The sequence below is a fragment of the Leptodactylus fuscus genome, chromosome 2 (genome assembly GCF_031893055.1).
Source record: "Leptodactylus fuscus isolate aLepFus1 chromosome 2, aLepFus1.hap2, whole genome shotgun sequence".
Lineage (NCBI taxonomy): Eukaryota > Metazoa > Chordata > Amphibia > Anura > Leptodactylidae > Leptodactylus > Leptodactylus fuscus.
This window is the reverse complement of record NC_134266.1, coordinates 973471-1000469: the sequence shown is the minus strand read 5'-3', so window position 1 is coordinate 1000469 and position 26999 is coordinate 973471. Positions and strand designations below refer to the sequence as shown.

At 45.4% G+C, this 26999-nt stretch overlaps 1 protein-coding gene across 1 annotated transcript in view; it reads left to right on the top strand.

Annotated features, from left to right (window-relative positions):
• Positions 1-11287: 11287 nt before the first annotated feature.
• LOC142193536 (uncharacterized) overlaps positions 11288-26999 on the top strand; it is a 41680-nt gene continuing 25968 nt past the window's right edge. The window contains exons 1-6 of the mRNA XM_075262507.1: positions 11288-11530; positions 11646-11813; positions 11896-12022; positions 12137-12243; positions 14092-14149; positions 14717-15506. Coding sequence (XP_075118608.1) covers positions 11423-11530; positions 11646-11813; positions 11896-12022; positions 12137-12243; positions 14092-14149; positions 14717-15506 — 1358 coding nt within the window. The 5' untranslated portion in view covers positions 11288-11422. The remainder of the gene's footprint in view (positions 11531-11645; positions 11814-11895; positions 12023-12136; positions 12244-14091; positions 14150-14716; positions 15507-26999) is intronic.

The window sequence follows — 26999 nt, the reverse complement described above, 5'->3', positions numbered from 1 at the left end:
CCCTAGCTATCCCTGCCTGTACAGCTATCCCTGTCTCATAGTCACAAAGTTCACATTCTCATATGACCCGGATTTGAAATCCACTATTCGTCTAAAATGGAGGTCACCTGATTTCGGCAGCCAATGACTTTTTCCAATTTTTTTCAATGCCCCCAGTGTCGTAGTTCCTGTCCCACCTCCCCTGCGCTGTTATTGGTGCAAAAAAGGCGCCAGGGAAGGTGGGAGGGGAATCGAATTTTGGCGCACTTTACCACGTGGTGTTCGATTCGATTCGAACATGGCGAACACCCTGATATCCGATCGAACATGTGTTCGATAGAACACTGTTCGCTCATCTCTACTCCTATGTACAAGAATATAACTACTATAATACTACCTCCTATGTACAAGAATATAACTACTATAATACTACTCCTATGTACAAGAATATAACTACTATAATACTACTCCTATATACAAGAATATAACTACTATAATACTGCTCCTATGTACAAGAATATAACTACTATAATACTACCTCCTATGTACAAGAATATAACTACTATAATACTACCTCCTATGTACAAGAATATAACTACTATAATACTACTCCTATATACAAGAATATAACTACTATAATACTGCTCCTATGTACAAGAATATAACTACTATAATACTACCTCCTATGTACAAGAATATAACTACTATAATACTACTCCTATATACAAGAATATAACTACTATAATACTGCTCCTATGTACAAGAATATAACTACTATAATACTGCTCCCATATACAAGAATATAACTACTATAATACTCTCCTATGTACAAGAATATAACTACTATAATACTACTCCTATGTACAAGAATATAACTACTATAATACTACTCCTATGTACAAGAATATAACTACTATAATACTACTCCTATGTACAAGAATATAACTACTATAATACTACCTCCTATGTACAAGAATATAACTACTATAATACTACTCCTATGTACAAGAATATAACTACTATAATACTACCTCCTATGTACAAGAATATAACTACTATAATACTACTCCTATATACAAGAATATAACTTCTATAATACTACTCCTATATACAAGAATATAACTACTATAATACTACTCCTATATACAAGAATATAACTACTATAATACTACCTCCTATGTACAAGAATATAACTACTATAATACTACTCCTATGTACAAGAATATAACTACTATAATACTACCTCCTATGTACAAGAATATAACTACTATAATACTACTCCTATATACAAGAATATAACTACTATAATACTGCTCCTATGTACAAGAATATAACTACTATAATACTACTCCTATGTACAAGAATATAACTACTATAATACTATTCCTATGTACAAGAATATAACTACTATAATACTACTCCTATGTACAAGAATATAACTACTATAATACTACCTCCTATGTACAAGAATATAACTACTATAATACTACCTCCTATGTACAAGAATATAACTACTATAATACTATTCCTATGTACAAGAATATAACTACTATAATACTACTCCTATGTACAAGAATATAACTAATATAATACTGCTCCTATGTACAAGAATATAACTACTATAATACTACTCCTATGTACAAGAATATAACTACTATAATACTACTCCTATATACAAGAATATAACTACTATAATACTACTCCTATGTACAAGAATATAACTACTATAATACTACTCCTATGTACAAGAATATAACTACTATAATACTACTCCTATGTACAAGAATATAACTACTATAATACTACCTCCTATGTACAAGAATATAACTACTATAATACTGCTCCTATGTACAAGAATATAACTACTATAATACTACCTCCTATGTACAAGAATATAACTACTATAATACTACCTCCTATGTACAAGAATATAACTACTATAATACTATTCCTATGTACAAGAATATAACTACTATAATACTACTCCTATGTACAAGAATATAACTAATATAATACTGCTCCTATGTACAAGAATATAACTACTATAATACTACTCCTATGTACAAGAATATAACTACTATAATACTACTCCTATATACAAGAATATAACTACTATAATACTACTCCTATGTACAAGAATATAACTACTATAATACTACTCCTATGTACAAGAATATAACTACTATAATACTACTCCTATGTACAAGAATATAACTACTATAATACTACCTCCTATGTACAAGAATATAACTACTATAATACTGCTCCTATGTACAAGAATATAACTACTATAATACTACTCCTATGTACAAGAATATAACTGCTATAATACTACTCCTGTGTACAAGAATATAACTACTATAATACTACTCCTATGTACAAGAATATAACTACTATAATACTACCCCCTATGTACAAGAATATAACTACTATAATACTGCTCCTATGTACAAGAATATAACTACTATAATACTACCCCCTATGTACAAGAATATAACTACTATAATACTACTCCTATGTACAAGAATATAACTACTATAATACTGTGGAGTATAATGTGTATATATTTATACATACCATATCTGTAATTCTGATTCCGCTATACTATATAATACATAGTAATGAGGAATCGTTGCTCCTTGTGCTGTTGTCTGTGTTCAGATGACGCTGTTTCCCCTCTTCCTGTTTTTGGTTATTAGCTTTGTGTTTTTGTATTGCGGTGTAAATACTGGCAGTCATTGCTCCATATATGATCGTGTCTATGCGCTCGCTTTGGCGCTGTATGATCTGTAATCTGGCTCGGCGCTCTTTTGAGTTGGAAGAAACAAAACCCTTTATCTATAATTCACCAGATGCCGCAACGCTGACGACAACTGGAGCTGAAGGACTCTCCGCAGGTGCAGAGGTGTCAGGAGGAGATAAGTGTCACCTTGTGATATTATTGTCAAGAGAGCGAAACTTCCTTCTCTGCCTGGGGATGATGACAAGAGATAGATGATAGTGGCACGTTACACTTAGGCGGCTCCATGTACAAAGTCAGACATTACAGAGGAATGAACTAGTAAACCACTCAGACACGAGGCCTGACCAGCCTGGGCTCAAGAGCTTACAATCTACGAAGAAATAGGAGCAAACCAGTAGGTAACTGGGTAATACACGGAATGCTGCCTGAGCCAGTCACCAGCACCTGGGTATGGGCAGAAGTCATGGGTATTTTGGAGGGTATTTTGGGGCCCCTATTGCAGCAAGAGGTCTGGAGGAATAATGTTGGGGTGACAGTAATGGAGTCGGATTAGGGAATGTGATAGATCTGCTACAAACAATAGGAAATAATCGGATTCTCCAGGGTATCACATTCCAGAGAACTGGTGCAGCACAAGAAAAGTCTTAAAGAGAGAAGCGGGAGATCAACGGGAAACCGCAGAACATGGGGAAGGTAAGCGGAGCTGATGGGGGCGCTGTGCGGAGAATTGTGGGCGACTTATAGAGGTCAGATCATGGATATTTTCTATATACTCGTACAATCATTGACACAAAATACCACACCCTGAAATGTCAGATTATTGCAAAATTTAGCAAACTCACAACACGCTCCAATGCACCTTGTCCGCTTAACAGACTTAAGCACCGCCGCTGCCTCACTGGACTGAGAAGGAGGGGGGCTCATTTAGGAATTGACCACCATCTTAGGGTTAGGAGGTGTTTGGGCAGTGGTTACGTGAGGGCACTCACATGGTGAATAGGCTCCAGGGGTCAGACAGACCACCCATAGAGAGGAGATTCACCATCCAGACACAGGGGGCGCCCTCATTATAGTCACTTGTCTCTGTCTAGACCGTTATCAGGCACTCAGCAGGAAGACATTTGGTGTCGTCGCCCATAACGTGTCCTGTGAATGACAATAAGACGCTGTCGTCCATCTTTATAGCAGTGTCATAGACAAGAAGCCTTTGGTGTACAGACGGGACCTGTATCGTCTATAGTGATAAGTGGGGTGTGCAGGATATACAAACAGCGCCACACCTGTGTGTGGGTCGTGTCTGGTACCGCAGCTCAGCCGTGTTCTCTTCAGTTGAACCAAGTTGCAGTACCAGACACGACCCTTGCACTGGGGTGGCACTACAGTCCCCTATAAAGGCGTATTCCATGCACACCATAAGGAGAAGAATAAGGAACGTCTACCGCGTGTTTTTGTCATTCTGGAGACTCCATTCGCCCTCCCGTGATGCCCCGACAGCCGAGGGCAGACACATGAGGACAGGCCTGTCATACTATGAGCTGTATGTCAATGGGAAGACGTACACAGCACCCATGCTGAGCACTATTGGGTGACACCGGCTCCTCGGTGTATACATCACATTGTTTCCATGGAGACCTTTGTTGACGACACATTTCTTAACAATAGGGAATCTGGAGCGCGACGTCTCGAGCCTTGGCAGCTCCTGATGGGGATACAAGACCCTGACAGCGGACGGCCAGCGCTCGCCATGAGCAACTGGTACAAGACGGCCAAAAATAACTACAGGGCGCAATCTAGCGTGTCGTGGACACCGCAGCCAGGATTATTAGATTTTTTTCTGTTGGTATGGATTTAGGTTTTTCAAATTTTTTGACATATCAAAAGTTTCAAGGACAAGGGTCAGAGAGGAGGGCAAAGCTAAGGAATGTATTAGTTTTCCTTGACTTCTTTATCTTTCCCCTTGTAGGATGTCACAGCTTTACCCTAGGGGGAGGAGCCATAACAAACGGATTGGGGGAGGAGCAAGTAGGGGCTAGGCACATGTAAGGAGCCTGAGTGACTCGGTGACAGTATCAGAGCTGATGGTGATGTCGCGGCACACGGAAATGGAGAACAAAGAATTCTCACCACAGATAGATTTTTTTAACCCTTCCGGACCAAACCAATTTATCTCTTTTTCCGTCCCCTCCACAAGCCATAACACAGCAACATGGGGGAGGGGGGGCTTTATTTTTTGCTACATTCTGTTTTTGCATATTCTGACCCGTCCAATCTTTTTATCTCTGGAGCGGTAGACGGGCCCACAAACGATTCGTCTTGTGTCCACTAGATATTTACATTGCTCTGTTGCAAAAGGGTCAATCCCACTTAAATCAATCTATACAGCACTTACAGTAACTCACTGTTGTTCTCTGTTATCAGCCATTCCGAGGATTATTTATATATATATATATACCTATGTACAGTTATGGGGGACAACAGCAAGGACCAAAGGTCCGCAACAGAAGATCCGCGCTCTCTGGTTACAAAGCTGAGACACAGGTCAAGAATTCGGTTGAAGAGCCTTTTATTGAAGTGGATAATAATCAGTAAGGCACAACGCATTTCGGGCCGCTTTAAAGTCCTTTATCAAGTGCAAATTGACTGGGCGCGCACCCACAGCTCTCCTGGGCTCTGGTATCCGATCCTCTTCATTAGCAGCAGCCCAGAATACACCGGCCCAACTCCGACAAGGGCCACTCCAGCCATACCAGTCACTCACAGCGTTACCCGTCTGTCTTCATTCACTGTTGTTCTCTGTTATCAGCCATTCAGAGGATTATATATATACCTATGTACAGTTATAGGGGACAACAGCAAGGACCAAAGCTCCGCAACAGAAGGTCCGCACTCTCTGGTTACAAAGCTGAGACACAGGTCAAGAATTCGGTTGAAGAACCTTTTATTGAAGTGGATAATAATCAGTATGGCACAACGCATTTCAGGCCGCTACAAAGTCCTTTATCAAGTGCAAATTGACTGGGCACGCACCCACAGCTCTCCCGGGCTCTGGTATCCGATCCTCTTCACTAGCAGCAGCCCAGAATACACCGCCCCAACTCCGACAAGGGCCACTCCAGCCATACCAGTCACTCTCAGCGTTACCTGTCTGTCTTCACTCACTGTTGTTCTCTGTTATCAGCCATTCAGAGGATTATATATATACCTATGTACAGTTATAGGGGACAACAGCAAGGACCAAAGCTCCGCAACAGAAGGTCCGCGCTCTCTGGTTACAAAGCTGAGACACAGGTCAAGAATTCGGTTGAAGAACCTTTTATTGAAGTGGATAATAATCAGTAAGGCACAACGCATTTCAGGCCGCTACAAAGTCCTTTATCAAGTGCAAATTGACTGGGCACGCACCCAAAGCTCTCCCGGGCTCTGGTATCCGATCCTCTTCATTAGCAGCAGCCCAGAATACATCGCCCCAACTCCGACAAGGGCCACTCCAGCCATACCAGTCACTCACAGCGTTACCCGTCTGTCTTCATTCACTGTTGTTCTCTGTTATCAGCCATTCAGAGGATTATATATATACCTATGTACAGTTATAGGGGACAACAGCAAGGACCAAAGCTCCGCAACAGAAGGTCCGCACTCTCTGGTTACAAAGCTGAGACACAGGTCAAGAATTCGGTTGAAGAACCTTTTATTGAAGTGGATAATAATCAGTATGGCACAACGCATTTCAGGCCGCTACAAAGTCCTTTATCAAGTGCAAATTGACTGGGCACGCACCCACAGCTCTCCCGGGCTCTGGTATCCGATCCTCTTCACTAGCAGCAGCCCAGAATACACCGCCCCAACTCCGACAAGGGCCACTCCAGCCATACCAGTCACTCTCAGCGTTACCCGTCTGTCTTCATTCACTGTTGTTCTCTGTTATCAGCCATTATCAGAGGATTGTATATACACCTATGTACAGTTATAGGATGTATACAGCACAAATAAAAAAAATATATTGTTGCTGGTCCTATATATAATGTCAACTCCGCGGTTGTCGGGAATAACTAATAATAGTAGGGAGCTAGAGTGACACACAAGACCCTGCACCAATAAATAAGAAGAATTATAATTTGGAGGTGAATAACCAATAAAACTCCCGGCTTAATATATCACTGAGCGCTGGAAGACGACACCCCTGACAACAGAGAGCACCGAGGCAAAGGCGTAGTACAATAGATGGACAGAGCGCAGTGCATAGTACATAGAGCGGGATTTCTACCACACAAGGCAAGTGCTGACACTGAGGTGAGTGCCCCGGTCTATAACTGAGAGCGTGACTACGTGATATCAGGAGGAGGTATACAGTATAGATGACCACACTGATATCTAGTCTGCCTCTGCCTACATGAAGCGTCTCGGCGCGTTTCCCACTCTATATAGAAGGTTCCTCAGGAGACTAATTCAATCGCCTCTGCTACAATCAGTAAAGTGACAGGACAGCAATAATGGCCGTTCCCCACGCTCTGATGGTGGACGCGGGTTCTGGAATCCACCCATAGTATACAGCATAATGTCTTACTGTAATGGTGACGACTACAAGTATACATTGGTAATTACCTCCAGGGCAATAACACTACCGAGTCTGGAGGGATTTCCATCGCTCGCAGATTCTCCATTGTTTAGATTTTCCGTCTATTTGAGCATTTTCTCGCCTCTCCCCTACCAGGAAGTGCTCCGACCCCAGGGGAGATCCAAGGGACGGGCAGTGAGATAGTCAGGACCTATAAGTATCTGGGCATGGTCCTCAATAATAAACTAGACTGGGCTGATCACCTGGGGCCACTTCTTAGGGCCTTCGGAGTCCAGGGGCCACTTCTTAGGGCCGGGAGTCCAGGGGCCACTTCTTAGGGCCGGGGGTCCAGGGGCCACTTCTTAGGGCCTTCTTCAGCTCTGTGGTTGCCTCAGCCATCTTTTCCGGTGTGGCCTGCTGGGGGTGCTGTATATCAACCAGGGACAGAAATAGACTTGACAGGCTGATCAGGAGGGCCAGCTCTGTCCTGGGGGGCCCCCTGGACCCAGTACAGGTGGTGGGTGACAGAAGGACACTGTCTGTGGTGACCTCCATGCGGGAGAACAAATCCCACCCCATGTATGGGACCCTGATGGGACTTGGCGCAGTGTAAGTGACCGTCTGCTTCACCCCAAGTGTGAGAAGGAGCTATCGCAGGTCCTTCCTTCCAACCGCGAGCAGGCTGTATAATCTACATCAGACCAAGCGCAGACTCCGCACAGAGAACTAATGATTATGACGTCTTCCTTCTTCTCCTCCTTAGCTGCTCTGACCTCCTCGTATATCTTCTCTCCTCAATCCTGTAATATATTCCTGTGTATTATCCTGTATCTGTATTACTAGGCTGCTGGAACATGCTGAGTATCCGCACTGGGTCACTATTACAGGATTATCTTATCTTAGCTTTCTAACTGTGACCCTTCATAAGTCTGATGTGTGGCTCAGATGATGGCGCCGGCTCGTAACAATCCCAAAGTAAGTGCGGGGACCGGTCACCAAACCCCCGAATCTTCTGAGAGGTCTCACCTGGTCACACGTCAGAGGCTCCAGGTCACTCCTCAGGTACCAGGGCTCCATCTTCTCACCTCTCACGTGTATACAATCTGACACTTGTGTCCTCATCACTTGGTTATCAGGGGATTGTGTATATACATATATCTACTACACTCACTGTTACTCTCTGTTATCAGCCATTATGTGGGCATTGTGTATATACAGCCCCGGCTCACAGTATTATCAGCATGTTGTATATATACGGTTACACTATCTCCCTCACCTTCTTGCTGACAGGTCATTACTCTCTGTTGTCAGCCATTACCACAGCACATCCATCCCTCCCCCCACATGTGACCCCCGGCTCCCTGCGCCCCCTCCCCCGTACACCCCGCTGCTTCCTCCGGCAGGCCCGGCCCCTTCCTGTGACGTCAGACCCGTCAGGAGGGGGCAGAGGACATGTGTACAGAACATCCGGGAGAGCTGAAGGGGTAAGAAGGGGGGGGGGGAGAGAGGTGTCTGTATACAGCCCTGGGCAGCGCGCGAGCTATGGGTGTGTCGGGGTTACCTCACAGCTTTACCCGGTGTCTGACACATAATAATACAGAGATACCGGGAGCAGAGACCGGGCACATAGAGCTGGATGGATCAGTCCTGGTCCTGGAGATATTTGGGCGCTGTGGATTCCTATGGCCGAGTTCACACCTGATATTTGTGTGACATAATGGGGGAAATGTGCCGGACTCATCTACCATAGTCATACATGTGTATAACCCCACAGCGCCCAACTTCTGAAGAGATGGGGGGCATGAATCTCTGCCCCCAGTGTCATGCCGTCCCCCCATCTCTGCCTCCAGATTCATGTCCCTCCATCTCTGCCCCCAGATTCATGTCCCTCCATCTCTGCCCCCAGATTCATGTCCCCCCATCTCTGCCCCCAGATTCATGTCCCTCCATCTCTGCCCCCAGCCTCATGTCCCCTCCATCTCTGCCCCCAGATTCATGTCCCCCCATCTCTGCCCCCAGATTCATGTCCCTCCATCTCTGCCCCCAGATTCATGTCCCCCCATCTCTGCCCCCAGATTCATGTCTCCCCTCCATCTCTGCCCCCAGATTCATGTCTCCCCTCCATCTCTGCCCCCAGATTCATGTCCCCTCCATCCCTGCCCCCAGATTCATGTCCTCTCCATCTCTGCCCTCAGATTCATGTCCCTCCATGTCTGCCCCCAGATTCATGTCCCCCCATCTCTGCCCCCAGATTCATGTCCCCCCATCTCTGCCCCCAGATTCATGTCCCCTCCATCTCTGCCCCCAGATTCATGTCCCCTCCATCTCTGCCCCCAGATTCATGTCCCCTCCATCTCTGCCCCCAGATTCATGTCCCCTCCATCTCTGCCCCCAGATTCATGTCCCCCCATCTCTGCCCCCAGATTCATGTCCCCCCATCTCTGCCCCCAGATTCATGTCCCCTCCATCTCTGCCCCCAGATTCATGTCCCCCCATCTCTGCCCCCAGATTCATGTCCCCCCATCTCTGCCCCCAGATTCATGTCCCCTCCATCTCTGCCCCCAGATTCATGTCCCCTCCATCTCTGCCCCCAGATTCATGTCCCCCCATCTCTGCCCCCAGATTCATGTCCCCCATCTCTGCCCCCAGATTCATGTCCCCTCCATCCCTGCCCCCAGATTCATGTCCCCTCCATCTCTGCCCCCAGATTCATGTCCCCTCCATCTCTGCCCCCAGATTCATGTCCCCTCCATCTCTGCCCCCAGTGTCATGCCGTCCTCTCCTTCATCTTCCCCCAGTTTCATGTTCCACCTCCACATTAAACTTACCTTCTCCTCCGCTCCCTCGCCACTCTCTGCGCGCCTCTCTCACTGACACATATACGACTGAACCGAGGAGCTGACCTGTGTCCTCTGGACGCAGATCTGAGTTGAAATCGGGACATACCTCCCTCCAACCGGGACCGCGGGACATGTCACCCAAATCGCAACTGTCCCGCGGAAATCGGGACGGTTGGGTGGTATGCTGTTGTAGGCGCAATGTGATGTCATCACAGCCAGTAGCCGGAGTGCAGCGGCAAAGCGAGGAGCTGACCTGTGACAAGTCCTTGCTTTATGGAAGAAAAGGACCGGCCTCCAAAGGAAAAGCCAAAGACCGGCACTCGCCCATATACAATAAAGGACGTTATTAAGCACGACGCGTTCCGGGCCAGGATGCCCTTTCTCAAGTGCAGATAAATCTAAGCCCATTTCTTTGGCCCACTGCGGCAAGATTTATCTGCACTTGAGAAAGGGCATCCTGGCCCGGAACGCGTCGTGCTTAATAACGTCCTTTATTGTATATGGGCGAGCGCTGGTGTTTGGCTTTTCCTTTGGAGGCCGGTCCTTTTCTTCCATGATTTGACGTCCTGGTGACAGTGACCTGCAGCTGCTCTCTACACACAATTGATGGATGTTCAGTGGTTGTTGTGACAGACACAACCACACCCAAGAGCAGTCACCTTTCTAGAATACATCTCTGCATTATCAAAGTTACTACACTAGGATTGGCTCGGGGCCTCTCTTCCAGCTCCTTGCTTTAGTCATGTATGTATTATGTACGTGTGTATCCTCCAGACGCAGAGCTGAGTTGAAATCGGGACATACCTCCCTCCAAGTGGGATCACAGGCGGCCTCATGTACCATAATGGGGGGAATGTGTTTTTGTTGTGTCCTCACACCGTTCCCGAACAATATTGTGTATTACGGCAGGGGTTTCATCATTCTGAAGGATGTGACTTCCATATTTGCACCTTGACCAGAGGTTTCTCTGGAGGATCTTTCCCCGAGTTTCGCGTTGTCTCTGCCCGTTCCCTACATAAGTGATACAGACATGGCCGCCCACATGATATAAAAGATAATATGACCATCACTGTCTGAACAGGGGCCAGAGCTGCTGCACTTTCATCCATTATAGTATTTGTTAACCTGTTCCTCGCCAGTGAAGTTTTATCCAGAAATAAATGCTAAGATCTGAAACTTTCAAGCGTCTTCTACCACGACACGTAACCACCAAGTGCATTGACGTGATCTTGTTCTCAGCCCTCTCTGCTTTCCCTCAGGTTCTTTAGCTGCACAACTCTCATAGCTGGATTTCTATGAAAGACCATGGTCCTGTCCATCAATGAGCCACCGAGGATGGAGATGGAGAGAAGCCACATGGCGGCCAGGATACTAGACCTCACCCTGGAGATGATCTACTGGATCACTGGAGAGGTGAGAGTCTCCCAGGACATGGCTCTTCTCTCTAGGAATAAAGCAGGTGAATGACTGGACAGGTGAAGGATTCTTAGACTCTCTGTAGTGACCTGTAGTGTCTCACCATACACAGGATTACACAGTAGTGAAGAAGTCGTCTGGTGAGTGTGTGACACCCCGTGTGTCAGGAGGATGGAGCAGGACCCCGAGCCCCATCACCGAGTCTCCACCACATTCACTGAGACATGAGCAGAAGATCCTAGAACTTACCAGCAGGATCACTGAGCTGCTGAGCGGAGAGGTGAGCGCTGCTGGGAATGGTGGGACCTTCTACAAGAACACCAAGGAGGGCTCTGGGGATGACTGTGTCATTGTGTTGTCAGGTTCCTATAAGGTGTCAGGATGTCACTGTCTATTTCTCCATGGAGGAGTGGGAGTATTTAGAAGGACACAAGGATCTGTACAAGGAGGCCATGATGGAGGATCAGCAGCCCCTCATATCACCGCTGGGTAAGAGGAGACCTTCCTGATAGAGGAGACCAGGTATGAGGTCCCCGAGATTCCCCCATCACCTGCTCATCACATATAGACAATGTATTCAGTCACTGTGTATATTACCTATAGATGGAGCCAGTCACACAGAGCCACCACAGAGATGTCCCCGTCCTCCATATCCCCAGGAGTGTAAAGAAGAAGAAGAAGAACAGCCCTGTATCCCCACCGACCACCCGGTAGATGACATTTTTGCTAATCTATACACTGATGTAATGTCGCTTTCTTCTGATCTCTCCATTAGTGGTGCAGTATATGGTCCATGTCATCTTCTCATTGGCTGTGCTAGGTCATGGCTACAAATGGTACTAGAGTAACATGTTATACATTATTTTTCAAGCAGTTTTTTGAGCCAAAGTGGGTCCAGCAAAAAGAATAAGTCCGTCCTTAATACTTCTGATTTGCTTTGGAGTCACTAGTGGATTTGGCTACTACAACTGCACCAAAAACCTCCTTATGTTTCAGAAAAAAAAACAACGGGGAAGCTTTACTACTGAAAATATGTCAGAATTCTGGCACAATTTGTATTTAAAAAATGTACATGACTTACTTACACCACACTTATTAGGGGTAGAGCTGACAATGTAACATTGTGCCCCAAAAATGTGCCAAATTTTTGGCACATTTTTTGAGACTAAACTCTCGGCCATTGTGATAAATCTTCCACAGTTCCAGACTGTCTAGTCGAGGTTGTCCTGTTGTCTATTAGGCCGGGGCAACATTTTACAGTCACTGCAAAGTGGATAAGATTCTAGAGAATACCAGTCAGCTGCTTCTAAAGCTAACAGAATATTGTCATGTATTTGAGATTTGCTTTATCTTAAAGGAGTTGTCCCAACTCAAGGATCCTATCTATACTGCTAGCTTATGTGGAGTTAAGACTTTTCCTAAATATATTGCTTAAGCAAAACTGCTTTGTTTGGCCACTATCTGAGATTCTTTACTTCATTGTTTACACTACGTTTCTATAACCACGGACCTGGGGATGATCTTATCTCTCTGCCCAGGACAAGTGATGTAGCTCTCTGCTCTCAGTAGGGGAGGGGGGCTGAGTGCTCGGAGCAGCTTGTATTTCTGAGCTCTTTATCTCTCTGCCCAGGACAAGTGATGTAGCTCCCTGCTCTCAGTAGAGGAGGGGGGCTGAGTGCTCGGAGCAGCTTGTATTTCTGAGCTCTTTATCTCTCTGCCCAGGACAAGTGATGTAGCTCCCTGCTCTAAGGAGTGGAGGGGAGCTGAGTGCTCAGTGCTTGTATTTCTGAGCTCTATATCTCTCCGCCCAGGACAAGTGATGTAGCTCCCTGCTCTCAGTAGGGGAGGGGGGCTCAGTGCTCGGAGCAGCTTGTATTTCTGAGCTCTTTATCTCTCTGCCCAGGACAAGTGACATAGCTCCCTGCTCTCAGGAGTGGAGGGGAGCTGAGTGCTCGGAGCAGCTTGTATTTCTGAGCTGTTTTTTTAGTTATCAGTCTGCTAATTGAATTTTGCTGATAAGGGCTGAGACAAGGAGTCAGTTACCTCTGTATTTAAACACAGACCTAAAAGTGAGTATATTGCACGCTGACTCGGTCCTGTAGCATGTAAATTTGGGATTCTCATCGCCTAACAAATCCAGCTCTGCTACATCAGCTTCATATTGTGCATCTTCCAGTGATACTGTGCTAATTTATTTACAACCATCCTGACTGTAAACATGTACTGCTATGAAGAGAGCTAGAAGAGCAAGTGAAACCCCGCCCACCATTGTACCGAGAAATCCAGGAAGTGCACAGAGCACACAGCATGCAAGTTGGTGAACAGGCGAGTTGGGAATACCCCTTTAATGTTGCGTCATCTAGTCTTAGTTGTCTATTTCAGGATAGGCTCAGATCACTTCATGCAAATACTAGGCTGAGTGTTGATCTGGGAAGATCCTTCACCTCTTAGGACAGATTGCTCCGAGCCTTCTTGGAGTTGTTTCCTTCTGCAGTGTATATGATATATTTCCGTTCCTTTTTCTTGTATACTCATACCTTTAACATAAATTCTTGTAGGAAACTTTTGTTGTTACGACATATGTACCGGAAGAAGCCACATCGGTGTCAGCGGACGGTAAGAGCCTGTCGTACATCTTGTGTTTTATTCCGCCAGGAAATATTTAACCCTTTCCACCGGCCAGCTGTCGATCCCATGTAGATACCTGCTGATCTGTTTCTGATTTCCTCTTCTAGTGAGTTGGACCAGTTGACATCCACATGATGTTTGACTCGTGACATATTTTCTGAACAGGGGGCTTGTTTTTTATCAGGTGCTTTGTAGTTCTCATTGACGCCATGTTGGGATACATACAGTCTTCCGATCACTTTATGACATTCCTGTTTTTTTTACAACATGAACATCATTTTATAGATTGGTTCATATGGACATGCCGCTCTCAAATTTTTAATCAGTATCGCATTTTGTAAAGTGTTTTTCTTTTTTTATTGGTCCTTTTTTTGTATATTTTTTTTATCAGTACCACTATGGGGCTGTCATCAGAGCAAGGTCACATGGCTCTGGTAATGAATGAGCCCCAATAATACCGGAGTGATTTCTTTCCTGTAGTTTGATAGATGTCTCGTAACTTGTTCTTACATAGAATTGTTCAAATTCTAAATATTTTATTTGTGAAAATTGTAGTTTTTCCAGGTGAAGACTGGATGGAAGGCTCTCAGGGACATCCCCTTATACCTACCATATACAATATAGAAGATCATCAAGCACGAATTGGCAAAAAAAGTGCTGGACATCGGCTGCTTAAAAAAATCTTTGCGTGTTCCAAATGTGGGAAACACTTTAAGAAGAATTCTTATCTTTTAAAACACGAGAAAAGTCACAGACATGAGAGGCCGTATTCGTGTTCAGAGTGTGTCAAATCTTTTACGAGGAAAGCGCATCTCGTTGAACATCAGAGAATTCACACGGGGGAGAAGCCATTTTTTTGTTCGGAATGTGGGAAATCTTTTACCCTGAAATCTCGCCTTGTTGAACATCTGAGAATTCACACGGGAGAGAAGCCATTTTCCTGCTTGGAGTGCGGACGATGTTTTGCGCTAAAATCTGATCTGGTTAAACATCAGAGAATTCACACAGGGGAGAAGCCGTTTTCATGTTCAGAATGTGGGAACTGTTTTCGGCAGAGATCGGGTCTTATTAAACATCAGAGAACTCACACAGGAGAGAAGCCATTCTCTTGTCTTGAATGTGGGAAGTGTTTTGGTCGGAAGTCAACTCTTGTGGAACATCTAAGAACTCACACAGGAGAGAAGCCATATTCATGTACAGTATGTGGGAAAAGATACATCTATAAGTCAAGTCTCATGGAACATCTAAGGATTCACACCGGGGAGAAGCCATTTCCATGTACAGTTTGTGGCAAATCTTATAACCATAAATCAAGTCTTGTGGATCATCTAAGACATCATATTATGTAATGGCACATTCATGTACAGTCGCAGGGAATGTGGTGGGTTCCGAGTTCACAGTTAATAAGGTTTGGAATAGTCACTGATTCCTCAAATTCAACCTATAACCCTACAGTGCTGATCCAGAAGGCAGCAAAAAAAACCCCCCCTACGTGGCAGACACCAACTTCTTCAGCAAGTCAGATGTCCCCTTCAAGATAGGCTCCGGAGTCCCATAGCAATACATTGAAAACCAGTGAACAACCTATGATGAAATGGAGGGGGGCAATAAAAAAAAAAAAGTGGTCTTTAATCCAACCATAAATGATAGGAATTAGATTTTTGGAGACGACATTTTGAGCCAGAGATTTATTCTGATTGACAGATTTTCCCCCCAATAGAAGGGTAATCGGTGTCCACCAATGCAGAAACAATGGGGTGGGGGGCAATTAAAAAAGGTGAACTGCTTTCTTTAATTATAATCCTCTTATTGGTATCTGCCATTATTACCTCTTGTGGTAGGACACGCCATAGATTGACTAACCGTAAAGAACCCTTTTGTATATTGACCCCTGAGCCGCCTTTCCTCCCACCCTGTTTCCCTCTACACTTTTATTACAGAATAAATTACAGTACACGTCAGCTCTTTGTCTATGTGAATCACATCACCAATAAGCTGAAGACCAATCGTAGCACTCCGTGCCTCGGGAATCTTTCTCATGTCTATGGTCAGATCTGGATATGGGGTAGATGATATTCCGAAATTGTCTTACCTTTATCTCTAGGCTATTGACGTGCTTTACTATACTGTTGGTCGGTGATTTTTGGCATTTTCTGTAGCCAGATGTTATATTATATACAAGCAAAACAAATTCAGAACTGGGCTTATGTTAAAGGGGCAGAAGATGCAGCGTCACCTTACCCGCTTCCTGACAAGCATGAAGACGTTACGATGTGTACTCGGGGCGTTCCAGAGCTCCATTCCCCATGGACCTGTAATATATAGGCAGGATAAAAGAAGAACATGTTAGGTTTATAGTGCACATGTACGGGGACAGCCATAACAATGAAGTGTTTTTTTATTGTTTTATATGTTTTTTTTTTACTTAATAAAGGGTTTGTGTTACTTTTTTAATACTTAAGCATTTTAATGCATTTCTTTACATTAAGAGGGTACAATCCTGTGATTGTTGATATAATACCCAGTGATACATTGTATTGTGTTATATGCAGGTATCCTATTAGGCTCTGCCGCTGCTGCTGATGGGGTGTCTAGCTGCTTAGATGCCGCAGCCATTAGTGGATACAGCACTTGGCTCAGATCATAATGACCTCAGACCCTTGACATTGCACCAGAGTGTCATGGCAAGTATATGGTATAGGGGTCGACACACTGGTATATGGCGTCAATCCAGGAGAAAACAGAATTACTGAATCAGAATCCAAGGATTAAACATGTCCAAACCGAGACTAAAACCTCACAAAGATGTCGGAATAGCAGATGGCAATGAGCCATCACGAGCGGTGAGTGTCCTTGGATCACTACTAGGGGTAGTGTGGACTGTCCTATGTGATAGCGCACCACATCATCACACCAGCAGGGGGCAGTTTGTCGCTTCACAGTACATGTAGGATTGAAGAGCTTAACATAAGCCCTCCATACATCAACCTGAACAGATCCCAAACAGATGGCTAAAGATGGTACGGCTCCAATCTGTACAGTCCAGGTATCTTGTTCATGACACCACTGTAATTAAAGGTGTCAGTGGTAGGACACGTAATAAGTGCCAGGACACCAAATTTTCTTCCACTGAGCACCTAGAAATGGTGCAGGCAGAGACAGGGGTGTGCAATGATGGCGCCCTTGTAGATAAGGAGACAGTGGGAGCTGTTCGAGCTTCTTAGCGGATCACACAATCCTCTACTGGTGATCTGTTTGGGGTGTCCGGAGCCACCAACCATAACCACTGCCCCTAAGAGCTAGGTCAGAATTGCCAAGACGGCAGACAGTTCATTGAAAAGACTATCCTGCTTCTCAAAGTCTGTCAAATGGACAAAATGTCTTCGAGTGCATTGTAGAGACATGTCTAGCAGTCAGTGATCTCTCAACAAGAGGTACACTACCCAAAAGTAGCCTCTAAGAGACGTTTTATAGGGTGTCCTCTAGTGATATGGCCCAATATTGATTCAGACGACACTTGTAATCTTTTACATATCTGCTTGAGAAATAACCACATGTCCAGTTTATCAGTAATCTGACGTTTCTATATGGGGGGGGGGGGGGCGGTATTGGATACTCAGGCATGCTGTAAAGAAGATTTTGAGGTCCGGGCCCTCTATTCCACTGTTCCAGTTGGTTACTGTTATTGTTGGACTTTTTTGGGTTTTCTGTGCACCGCATTCTAAATTATTATCGATCGGGCCCCACGTTGTGAAAACGCTGTTGTTTTGTTGCAGATTTTGCAGTATTTTTTTTTACCCAGGCCTAGTAATGGAAAATATATCAAAGATTCTTAGACTTCTCCCTTCTGCGTAATCCACTCTTGAATTTGGCTCAAACCACCGCAGCAAAAACTACGTTTGCACAGAATGGGGCCTCAGCCTAAGAAGGATGTTCCACATTATTAAGCAGGCCACAGGTTTCAAACAATATGAAAAAGAAAACGAAGCCAAATCTGGCAATGGTTTGTCCAATGGGGGCTGTGTAGAGAGAAAAGAGCAGGGGGCCTAGGACCGAGCCCTGAGGAACCCCAACAGCAAGGGAAAGAGGGGAAGAAACAGAGCCCGAAAATGATACACTGAAAGTGCGGTCTAAGAGATAAGAGGAGAACCAGGAGAGCGCAGTGTCCATGAGGTCGACTGAGCGGAGCATAGTGAGGAGAAGTTGATGGTCAACAGTGTCAAAAGCTGCAGAGAGGTCCAGAAGAATAAGAAGAGAGAAGTCACCTTTGGATTTAGTCATTAGGAGATCATTGGAGACTTTTGTGAGAGCCGTTTCAGTAGAGTGCAGAGCGCGGAAACCAGATTGTAAGGGGTCAAGCAGAGAGTTAGCAGAGACATAGCGGATTAAACGAGAATAGACCAGGCGTTCCAAGAGTTTAGAGATGAAGGGGAGGTTAGAGACGGGTCGATAGTTAGCAGCACAGGATGGGTCCAGGGAGGGTTTTATCAATAGCGGGGTTATAACAGCATGCTTGAAGGAGGATGGGAAGATTCCAGAAGAGAGAGAGAGGTTAAATATTTTAGTAAGGTAAGTAGTGACAGCAGGCGACAGAGATTGGAGAAGGTGTGAGGGGAAGGGGTCACTACTACAGGTTGTAGGGCGAGTTGAAGAAAGTAGTTGGGAGACTTCCTCTTCTGTAACAGGTTCAAAAGATGAGAATGGACAGTCTGACATGCGGTTGGTGAGGGGATCAGTACTATGGTAGGTGAGGGGATCAGTACTATGGTAGGTGATGGGATCAGTACTATGGTAGGTGAGGGGATCAGTACTATGGTAGGTGGTGGGGTCAGTACTTTGGTAGGTGAGGGGGGATTAGTACTATGGTAAGTGAGGGGATCGGTACTATGGTAGGTGTGGGAATCAATGCCATCAGGGGATTGAGCAATTATTCTCTGACGGATCTTATCAATTTTATCATGGAAATAAGTGGCCAGGTCATCAGCACTAAGGTCTGTGAATGGCGTCTGCACCTTGGGTGTGAGTAAGGAGTGAAAAGTTTCAAAAAGCCTTTTAGGGTTGCTGGAGAGAGAAGAAATGAGGGCGGTGAAATAGTCTTGTTTGGCAAGGTAAAGGGCAGAACTATATGTTTTAAGCATAAATTTGAAGTGGAGGAAATCTGCAGGTGAACGTGATTTTCTCCAGAGACGTTCGGCACACCTAGAGCAGCGCTGAAGAAATCATGTCTGTGGCGTATGTGGGACTTTACGAGTGGAGGGGGGAGCCATCTCATCCAATGTATTATTAATGGTTTCATTATTGTGACTGGTGGCCAGATTGGGACAGGAGATGGGGGACAGAGGACTGTAGAGTATCTGAGAGGTGCTGGGTGTCCATAGTACGCAAGTTCCTATATGTGTGATGGGTAGGTGTATCTTGTGAAGGGGAGAGGGCACTGATGGTGAGAGACAAAAGATTATGATCAGAGAGGGGCAGAGCAGAGTTAGTAAGTTTAGAAACTGAGGAGTCGATGGAAAACGAGATCAATCGTGTTTCCACCTACATGTGTGGCAGAAGAACAACATTGTGATAGACCAAGAGAAGAGGTTAATGAGAGAAACTGTGAGGCAGCTGGGGAGTGAGGGGGGCAATAGGGATGTTACAGTCACCCATGATGAGGGTAGGAATGTCACTGGATAAAAAGTGGGGAAGCCAAGAAGCAAAGTGATCCAAAAATTGGTAGGGTGAGGCAGGTGGACGGTAGATCACAGTTACACGTAGGGAGAGTGGGTGAAAACGTCTGATAGCATGGACTTCAAATGAGGGGAATGTGAGTGAGGGGACCGGGGGAATGGACTGAAAAATGCACTGTGATGACAGAAGTAAGCCTACCCCACCACCCTGCCTGTTGTCAGGCCTAGAGGTATGTGAGAATTGTAGGTCACCATGAGACAGAGCAGCAGGGGAGGCAAAAGTCATTAATATATTCTAGTTTGTTGCACACTGAGCGGGCGTTCCAGAGAGAGCAGGTAACAGAGACAGGGGAGAGATGAGGGGAAGGAATACGGTGAATATTAATGAGGTTTGTAGGCCTTCTATGTGTACAGGAAGAAGAGTTAGTGAAGGAAGGAGGGCCGGGGTTAGGAGAGATGTCCCCAGCAGAAAGGAGGAGTAACATGGACAGAGACAGAAGGGGGTTCAATGATTTATGCGGGCGCTTATGTGTGGTATCACTGCTAAAAGAAGTAAAGGGGAGAGTAAAGAGACTGAAAAGTGTGTGAGAGCTGTACATGGGAGAGGGAAGAAGAAAGGTACTAATATGGATGGAGTGTACTGGTGGTAGAGATGGAGGAGAGGACTGACATGGAGTGTACTGGTGGTAGAGATGGAGGAGAGGACTGCAGGAAGACAATGGATAAGATAGTAAGAGACAATGCAGCTATAGGATACCATGTGGTAAAACTTGTTGTTTCAGGTTGAAGTTTACCTGGTGTTCTGCCATGGTTAGCCTTTTCCGTGCCATGTATAAGTGCACTTTGGTTAAGATGCATGCTGCATAAGGAAATCCATTGTGTTTTAATTTGGACATCAATAAATAACGTTTATTAACAAAAGGTGAAGCGCAGTGATCCATATCTTCTGGTCCTACTGGCTTTGCATTGATGACATTATGGTCTTGATTGCAAAAGTGTTCTGGCATCGGGAGGTCCATTCTTTGCTCTGTAATCGTGTGTCGTGTGAATTCTTCCGTATTCTAAGTGTCTGTCCCGTCTCCCCTACATACAGGCCCCCAGTGGGACATTTTGTGCATAATATTAAATACACCACGTTGGGTGTACTGCCGGTATAGGTACCTGGGATCTTGTAGTCCTTGTTAGAATGGGGGATCTTTATCTTGTCAGTGGTCAGTATATGCGGGCATGTTTTGCACCTTTTCTGTCTGCCTCGAAGTGTTCCTGTTGTGGTAGGAGGTGACAGTGAGCTGCTGACAACCATATTCCTGAGGTTTGGTGGCTGTCTGTAGCACAGGAGAGGGGGGTCTGGAAATATGGATTTTAGACGGTCGTCTTTTTGCAGTAGTGGATGTAATTTGCGTGTGATTCCTCTCAGCGTCTCCAGGTGGGGGTTATATGTGACACCAGGGGCCCCCGATTGTTCTCCTGTTTGGTGTAGTATTTTAATAACTCTGATCTTGGTATTCTGGTGGCCCTGGTGATTTGGTTACCAATTGTTCTTGGATGGTAACCCTGTCTCAAGAATGTGTTTTTGAGGCCTCCAAGGTGTTCGTCTCTATCTGCAGGGTCTGAACATATGTGATGGTATCTGATGGCCTGGCTGTAGACAATGGAGTTCTTTATGTGTTTAGGATGAAAGCTATCCCATCTTAGGTAGGTTGGGCGGTCAATCGGCTTCCGATACAGCGATGTCTCCATTTTGTTGTCCTGTATCTTGATGACTGTGTCCAGGAAGTTTATTTCGGAGAAGGAGTGATTGAGCGTCAGGTTGATGGTGGGATGGAACTGGTGGAATTGGTCATGGAAGGTTATCAGCTGTTGTTCAGACCCAGTCCAAATGATTAGGATATCGTCAATGAAGCGATAGTAGGCCAGAGGCCTGGTGGTGCAGGTGGAGAGGAAGTCACTCTCAAGCTTGGCCATGAAGAGATTAGCGTACTGTGGCGCCATTTTACTCCCCGTTGCGGTGCCGGTCTGCTGTAGATAGATGCAGTCACCAAAGGAAAAGTAATTGTGGGTGAGGGTGAATTTTGTGAGTTTCACCACCGATTCAGCGTTCATACCTCGCTTTTCCATGAATACCTGGCAGCGTTTACCCCGTCCTGGGGTGGGATGTTGGAGTACATCTATTCTCCCACCAAACTTTCTTTTCCTAGGTGTCTCTTTTTGCATAAATCTGCAGCCTTCAGAAATTGTGTTTAAACTCTATCTGAGGAAGGGATCTGAGAAATCCCGAAAGCTTGTAATCTGTCATCATTATTAGCTAGCCATTAAAAAGATATCAACTACTGAAGACTCTCAAGTTTTTATATTATTATATTATAAGACATTCAAGCAGAAACTATCCAAAGACTCCCAAGTACAATGAAGGTGGGAATTATGAAGGTGACATCACAGAAGGCTCCGATGGTATCAGGTCACGTGGTCTGTCCAATGGGATTTATACTCTGAAGGTTGAAGATGTGAACATAAGACGGACTGTCATCTGCATCCTCCATTTAAGAAAAATATAATTTGCATAATAATTTGGAGCGCGGTATAGATGCAGGAAATAGGTAAGGCTAAAATATTCTGCACCTGGGGCCAAAGATTAAGCTTGGTGCCCCTTTGCACTCTGAGGTCACTCCCCCCTTTCTTCAGTCCTATCTGACGTACAGTCCCATGTAAGAGACATCAGTCCCCCCTTCTTTCTGCCTCGTCCTCCATTAGGATTCAGTCCTATGTAAGCACCCTCCAGTATATAGTCCTACGTGATATATATTCCTCCTCTCTCCGCAGCCCCCTCCATATAGCCATGTCTTCACTGTTGGGTCAGAGGGGTCACAGCTGCCCCAGGGGCCCCCACCGCACTCCTTTGATGTCTGGCAGGCTATCTATCATAAATCCTTCCCCCCTGCTCTCTGCACTGAGATTTATGATGCACAGGCTGTTCACATCCCCCGCCCCTCCTGGACACACTGCGTTAACCTCTTCATGCCCAATGTGGCAGTATCTTATTATACAGTCAAGGACGGGAGGCTGAGACGGAACTGAAAGGGTTAAAGTAATATCTCACAGCCCCTGTGTATAGAGGAGAGCAGCGAGCCAGGGGTGTACAAGAGCTCACTGCAGCCCCAGCACTACATACAAGAAGAGGTGAGTGCAGGAGCAGGGGTGAGTGTGCAACTAGGGGTGAGGGTGCAACTAGGGGTGTACAAGAGCTCACTGCAGCCCCAGCACTACATACAAGAAGAGGTGAGTGCAGGGGTGAGTGTACAACTAGGGGTGAGTGTGCAACTAGGGGTGAGGGTGCAACTAGGGGTGTACAAGAGCTCACTGCAGCCCCAGCACTACATACAAGAAGAGGTGAGTGTATGAGCAGGGGTGAGTGTGCAACTGGGGGTGAGTGCAACTAGGGGTGAGTGTGCAACTAGGGGTGAGTGTACAACTAGGGGTGAGTGTACAACTAGGGGTGAGGGTGCAATTAGGGGTGAGGGTGCAACTAGGGGTGTACAAGAGCTCACTGCAGCCCCAGCACTACATACAAGAAGAAGTGAGTGCAGGAGCAGGGGTGAGTGTGCAACTAGGGGTGAGTGTGCAACTAGGGGTGTACAAGAGCTCACTGCAGCCCCAGCACTACATACAAGAAGAGGTGAGTGCAGGAGCAGGGGTGAGTGTACAACTAGGGGTGAGGGTGCAATTAGGGGTGAGGGTGCAACTAGGGGTGTACAAGAGCTCACTGCAGCCCCAGCACTACATACAAGAAGAGGTGAGTGTGAGAGCAGGGGTGAGTGTGCAACTAGGGGTGAGTGCAACTAGGGGTGTACAAGAGCTCACTGCAGCCCCAGCACTACATACAAGAAGAGGTGAGTGCAGGGGTGAGTGTACAACTAGGGGTGAGTGTGCAACTAGGGGTGAGGGTGCAATTAGGGGTGAGGGTGCAACTAGGGGTGTACAAGAGCTCACTGCAGCCCCAGCACTACATACAATAAGAGGTGAGTGTATGAGCAGGGGTGAGTGTGCAACTGGGGGTGAGTGCAACTAGGGGTGAGTGTGCAACTAGGGGTGAGTGTACAACTAGGGGTGAGGGTGCAATTAGGGGTGAGGGTGCAATTAGGGGTGTACAAGAGCTCACTGCAGCCCCAGCACTACATAAAAGAAGAGGTGAGTGTATGAGCAGGGGTGAGTGTGCTGTGAGTGCTGTATCTAATCCTGTCATTATAGAGATATACTACCATACACAGAGCTGAGTGCTGTATCTAATCCTGTCATTATATCTATCATACCTAGAGCTGAGTGCTGTATCTAATCCTGCCATTACATCTATCATACCTAGAGCTGAGTGCTGTACTTAATCCTGTCATTATAGCTATATACGTCCATACCTAGAGCTCAGTGCTGTATCTATAGAGCTGAGTGCTGTATCTAATCCTGTCATTATACCTATCATACCTAGAGCTGCTTGCTGCATCTAATCCTGTCCTTATAGCGGTATACTACCATACCTAGAGCTGAGTGCTGTATCTAATTCTGTCATTATACCTATCATACCTAGAGCTGAGTGCTGTATCTAATCTGTCATTATAACCATCATACCTAGAGCTGAGTGCTGTATCTAATCCTGTCCTTATAGAGGTATACTACCATACCTAGAGCTCAATACTGTATCTATAGAGCTGAGTGCTGTATCTAATCCTGTCATTATACCTATCATACCTAGAGCTGAGTGCTGTATCTATAGAGCTGAGTGCTGTATCTAATCCTATCATTATACCTACCATACCTAGAGCTGAGTGCTGTATCTATAGAGCTGAGTGCTGTATCTAATCCTGTCCTTATAGCGGTATACTACCATATCTTGAGCTGAGTGCTGTATCTAATCCTGTCCTTATAGCGGTATACTACCATACCTTGAGCTGAGTGCTGTATCTAATCCTGTTATTATACCTATCATACCTAGAGCTGAGTGCTGTATCTAATCCTGTCATTATAGAGGTATACTACCATACCTAGAGCTGAGTGCTGTATCTAATCCTGTCATTATACCTACCATACCTAGAGCTGAGTGCTGTATCTAATCCTGTCATTATACCTACCATACCTAGAGCTGAGTGCTGTATCTAATCCTGTCATTATACCTACCATACCTAGAGCTGAGTGCTGTATCTAATCCTGTCATTATACCTATGATACCTAGAGCTGAGTGCTGTATCTATAGAGCTGAGTGCTGTATCTAATCCTATCATTATACCTACCATACCTAGAGCTGAGTGCTGTATCTATAGAGCTGAGTGCTGTATCTAATCCTGTTATTATAGAGGTATACTATCATACCTAGAGCTCAGTGCTGTATCTAATCCTGTCATTATAGAGGTATACTACCATACCTAGAGCTGAGTGCTGTATCTAATCCTGTCATTATACCTACCATACCTAGAGCTGAGTGCTGTATCTAATCCTGTCATTATACCTACCATACCTAGAGCTGAGTGCTGTATCTAATCCTGTCATTATACCTACCATACCTAGAGCTGAGTGCTGTATCTAATCCTGTCATTATACCTATCATACCTAGAGCTGAGTGCTGTATCTAATCCTGTCATTATACCTATCATACCTAGAGCTGAGTGCTGTATCTAATCCTGTCATTATACCTACCATACCTAGAGCTGAGTGCTGTATCTAATCCTGTCATTATACCTACCATACCTAGAGCTGAGTGCTGTATCTAATCCTGTCATTATACCTATGATACCTAGAGCTGAGTGCTGTATCTATAGAGCTGAGTGCTGTATCTAATCCTATCATTATACCTACCATACCTAGAGCTGAGTGCTGTATCTATAGAGCTGAGTGCTGTATCTAATCCTATCATTATACCTACCATACCTAGAGCTGAGTGCTGTATCTAATCCTATCATTATACCTACCATACCTAGAGCTGAGTGCTGTATCTAATCCTGTTATTATAGAGGTATACTACCATACCTAGAGCTGAGTGCTGTATCTAATCCTGTTATTATAGAGGTATACTACCATACCTAGAGCTGAGTGCTGTATCTAATCCTGTTATTATAGAGGTATACTACCATACCTAGAGCTGAGTGCTGTATCTAATCCTATGTATTGCGGCCCTCGTCTCCTTCACCCTGCCGGTCCTGTGTTGAGGTGACTCGAGCAGTGTGAGGTGACCATGGTGACAGAGTCCTGGAGGCCCTGCCCCTTCCTGTGACGTCACACCATCAGGATACAAGGGGGGAGGGGGGATGTGCAGCATCCTGGACTAGAAGACTGGAGGGGTAAGAGAACTGAGGGAGTTCACAGGAGCCAAAGTACGGAAGTCTTCCTGTCTGGAGAGATCCATATGGGACACTGTATAGGCTTTATTGTATATGTGACTCCCATCCTCCTGCGGCCAGGATTATACCACAGTTCACACTGTTTTTATAGGGTACAGGACAGGGGGCCGTCTGCAGTGCTGATTTTTGGAGGGCTGTAAAGGGGCGAGATGTTATTTACATTCACCCCCTGCAGATTGATCCGACTGGTCCTGTTCACACTTGATGGTTTTCCATTTATTAAGGACCTCAGTTTTTTGTACCTTGGACACCAAACGTTCTGTCACCCCCTGAAGTGCCCACATCACATAATATAACAGAGTGCCCAGGAGCGTTGTGGCGAGGCACAGAGAGGTCGCCCCCGTATTGTGGGGACCTTACAGACCTTGCAGGAGACTTGGCAAGTACTGCGATATGTACAACAACTGCGGCACAAATCAATCCGAATACCAATGGTGGTAATGCTAGTTCACCACAAAATCCTGTGTGCCCAGAGGCCGAGACACCTCAGAGAATTGTCCTGTCTGCTGTCTATCTGAGCGGCTAGAAAATGGCTGAAACTGTGTTATGGAGATACAGGCTCCGGTTTACTACTGCTCACTACAGGCTGATGTCACGTGACTAGTACACACAGCTCACAATCGTCTGATACCACTGGTGACACGCACAGCTCACTACAGACAGGTATCACTGGTGACACACACAGCTCACTACAGGCTGATATCACTGGTGACACACACAGCTCACTACAGGCTGATATCACTGGTGACACACACAGCTCACTACAGACTGATATCACTGGTGACA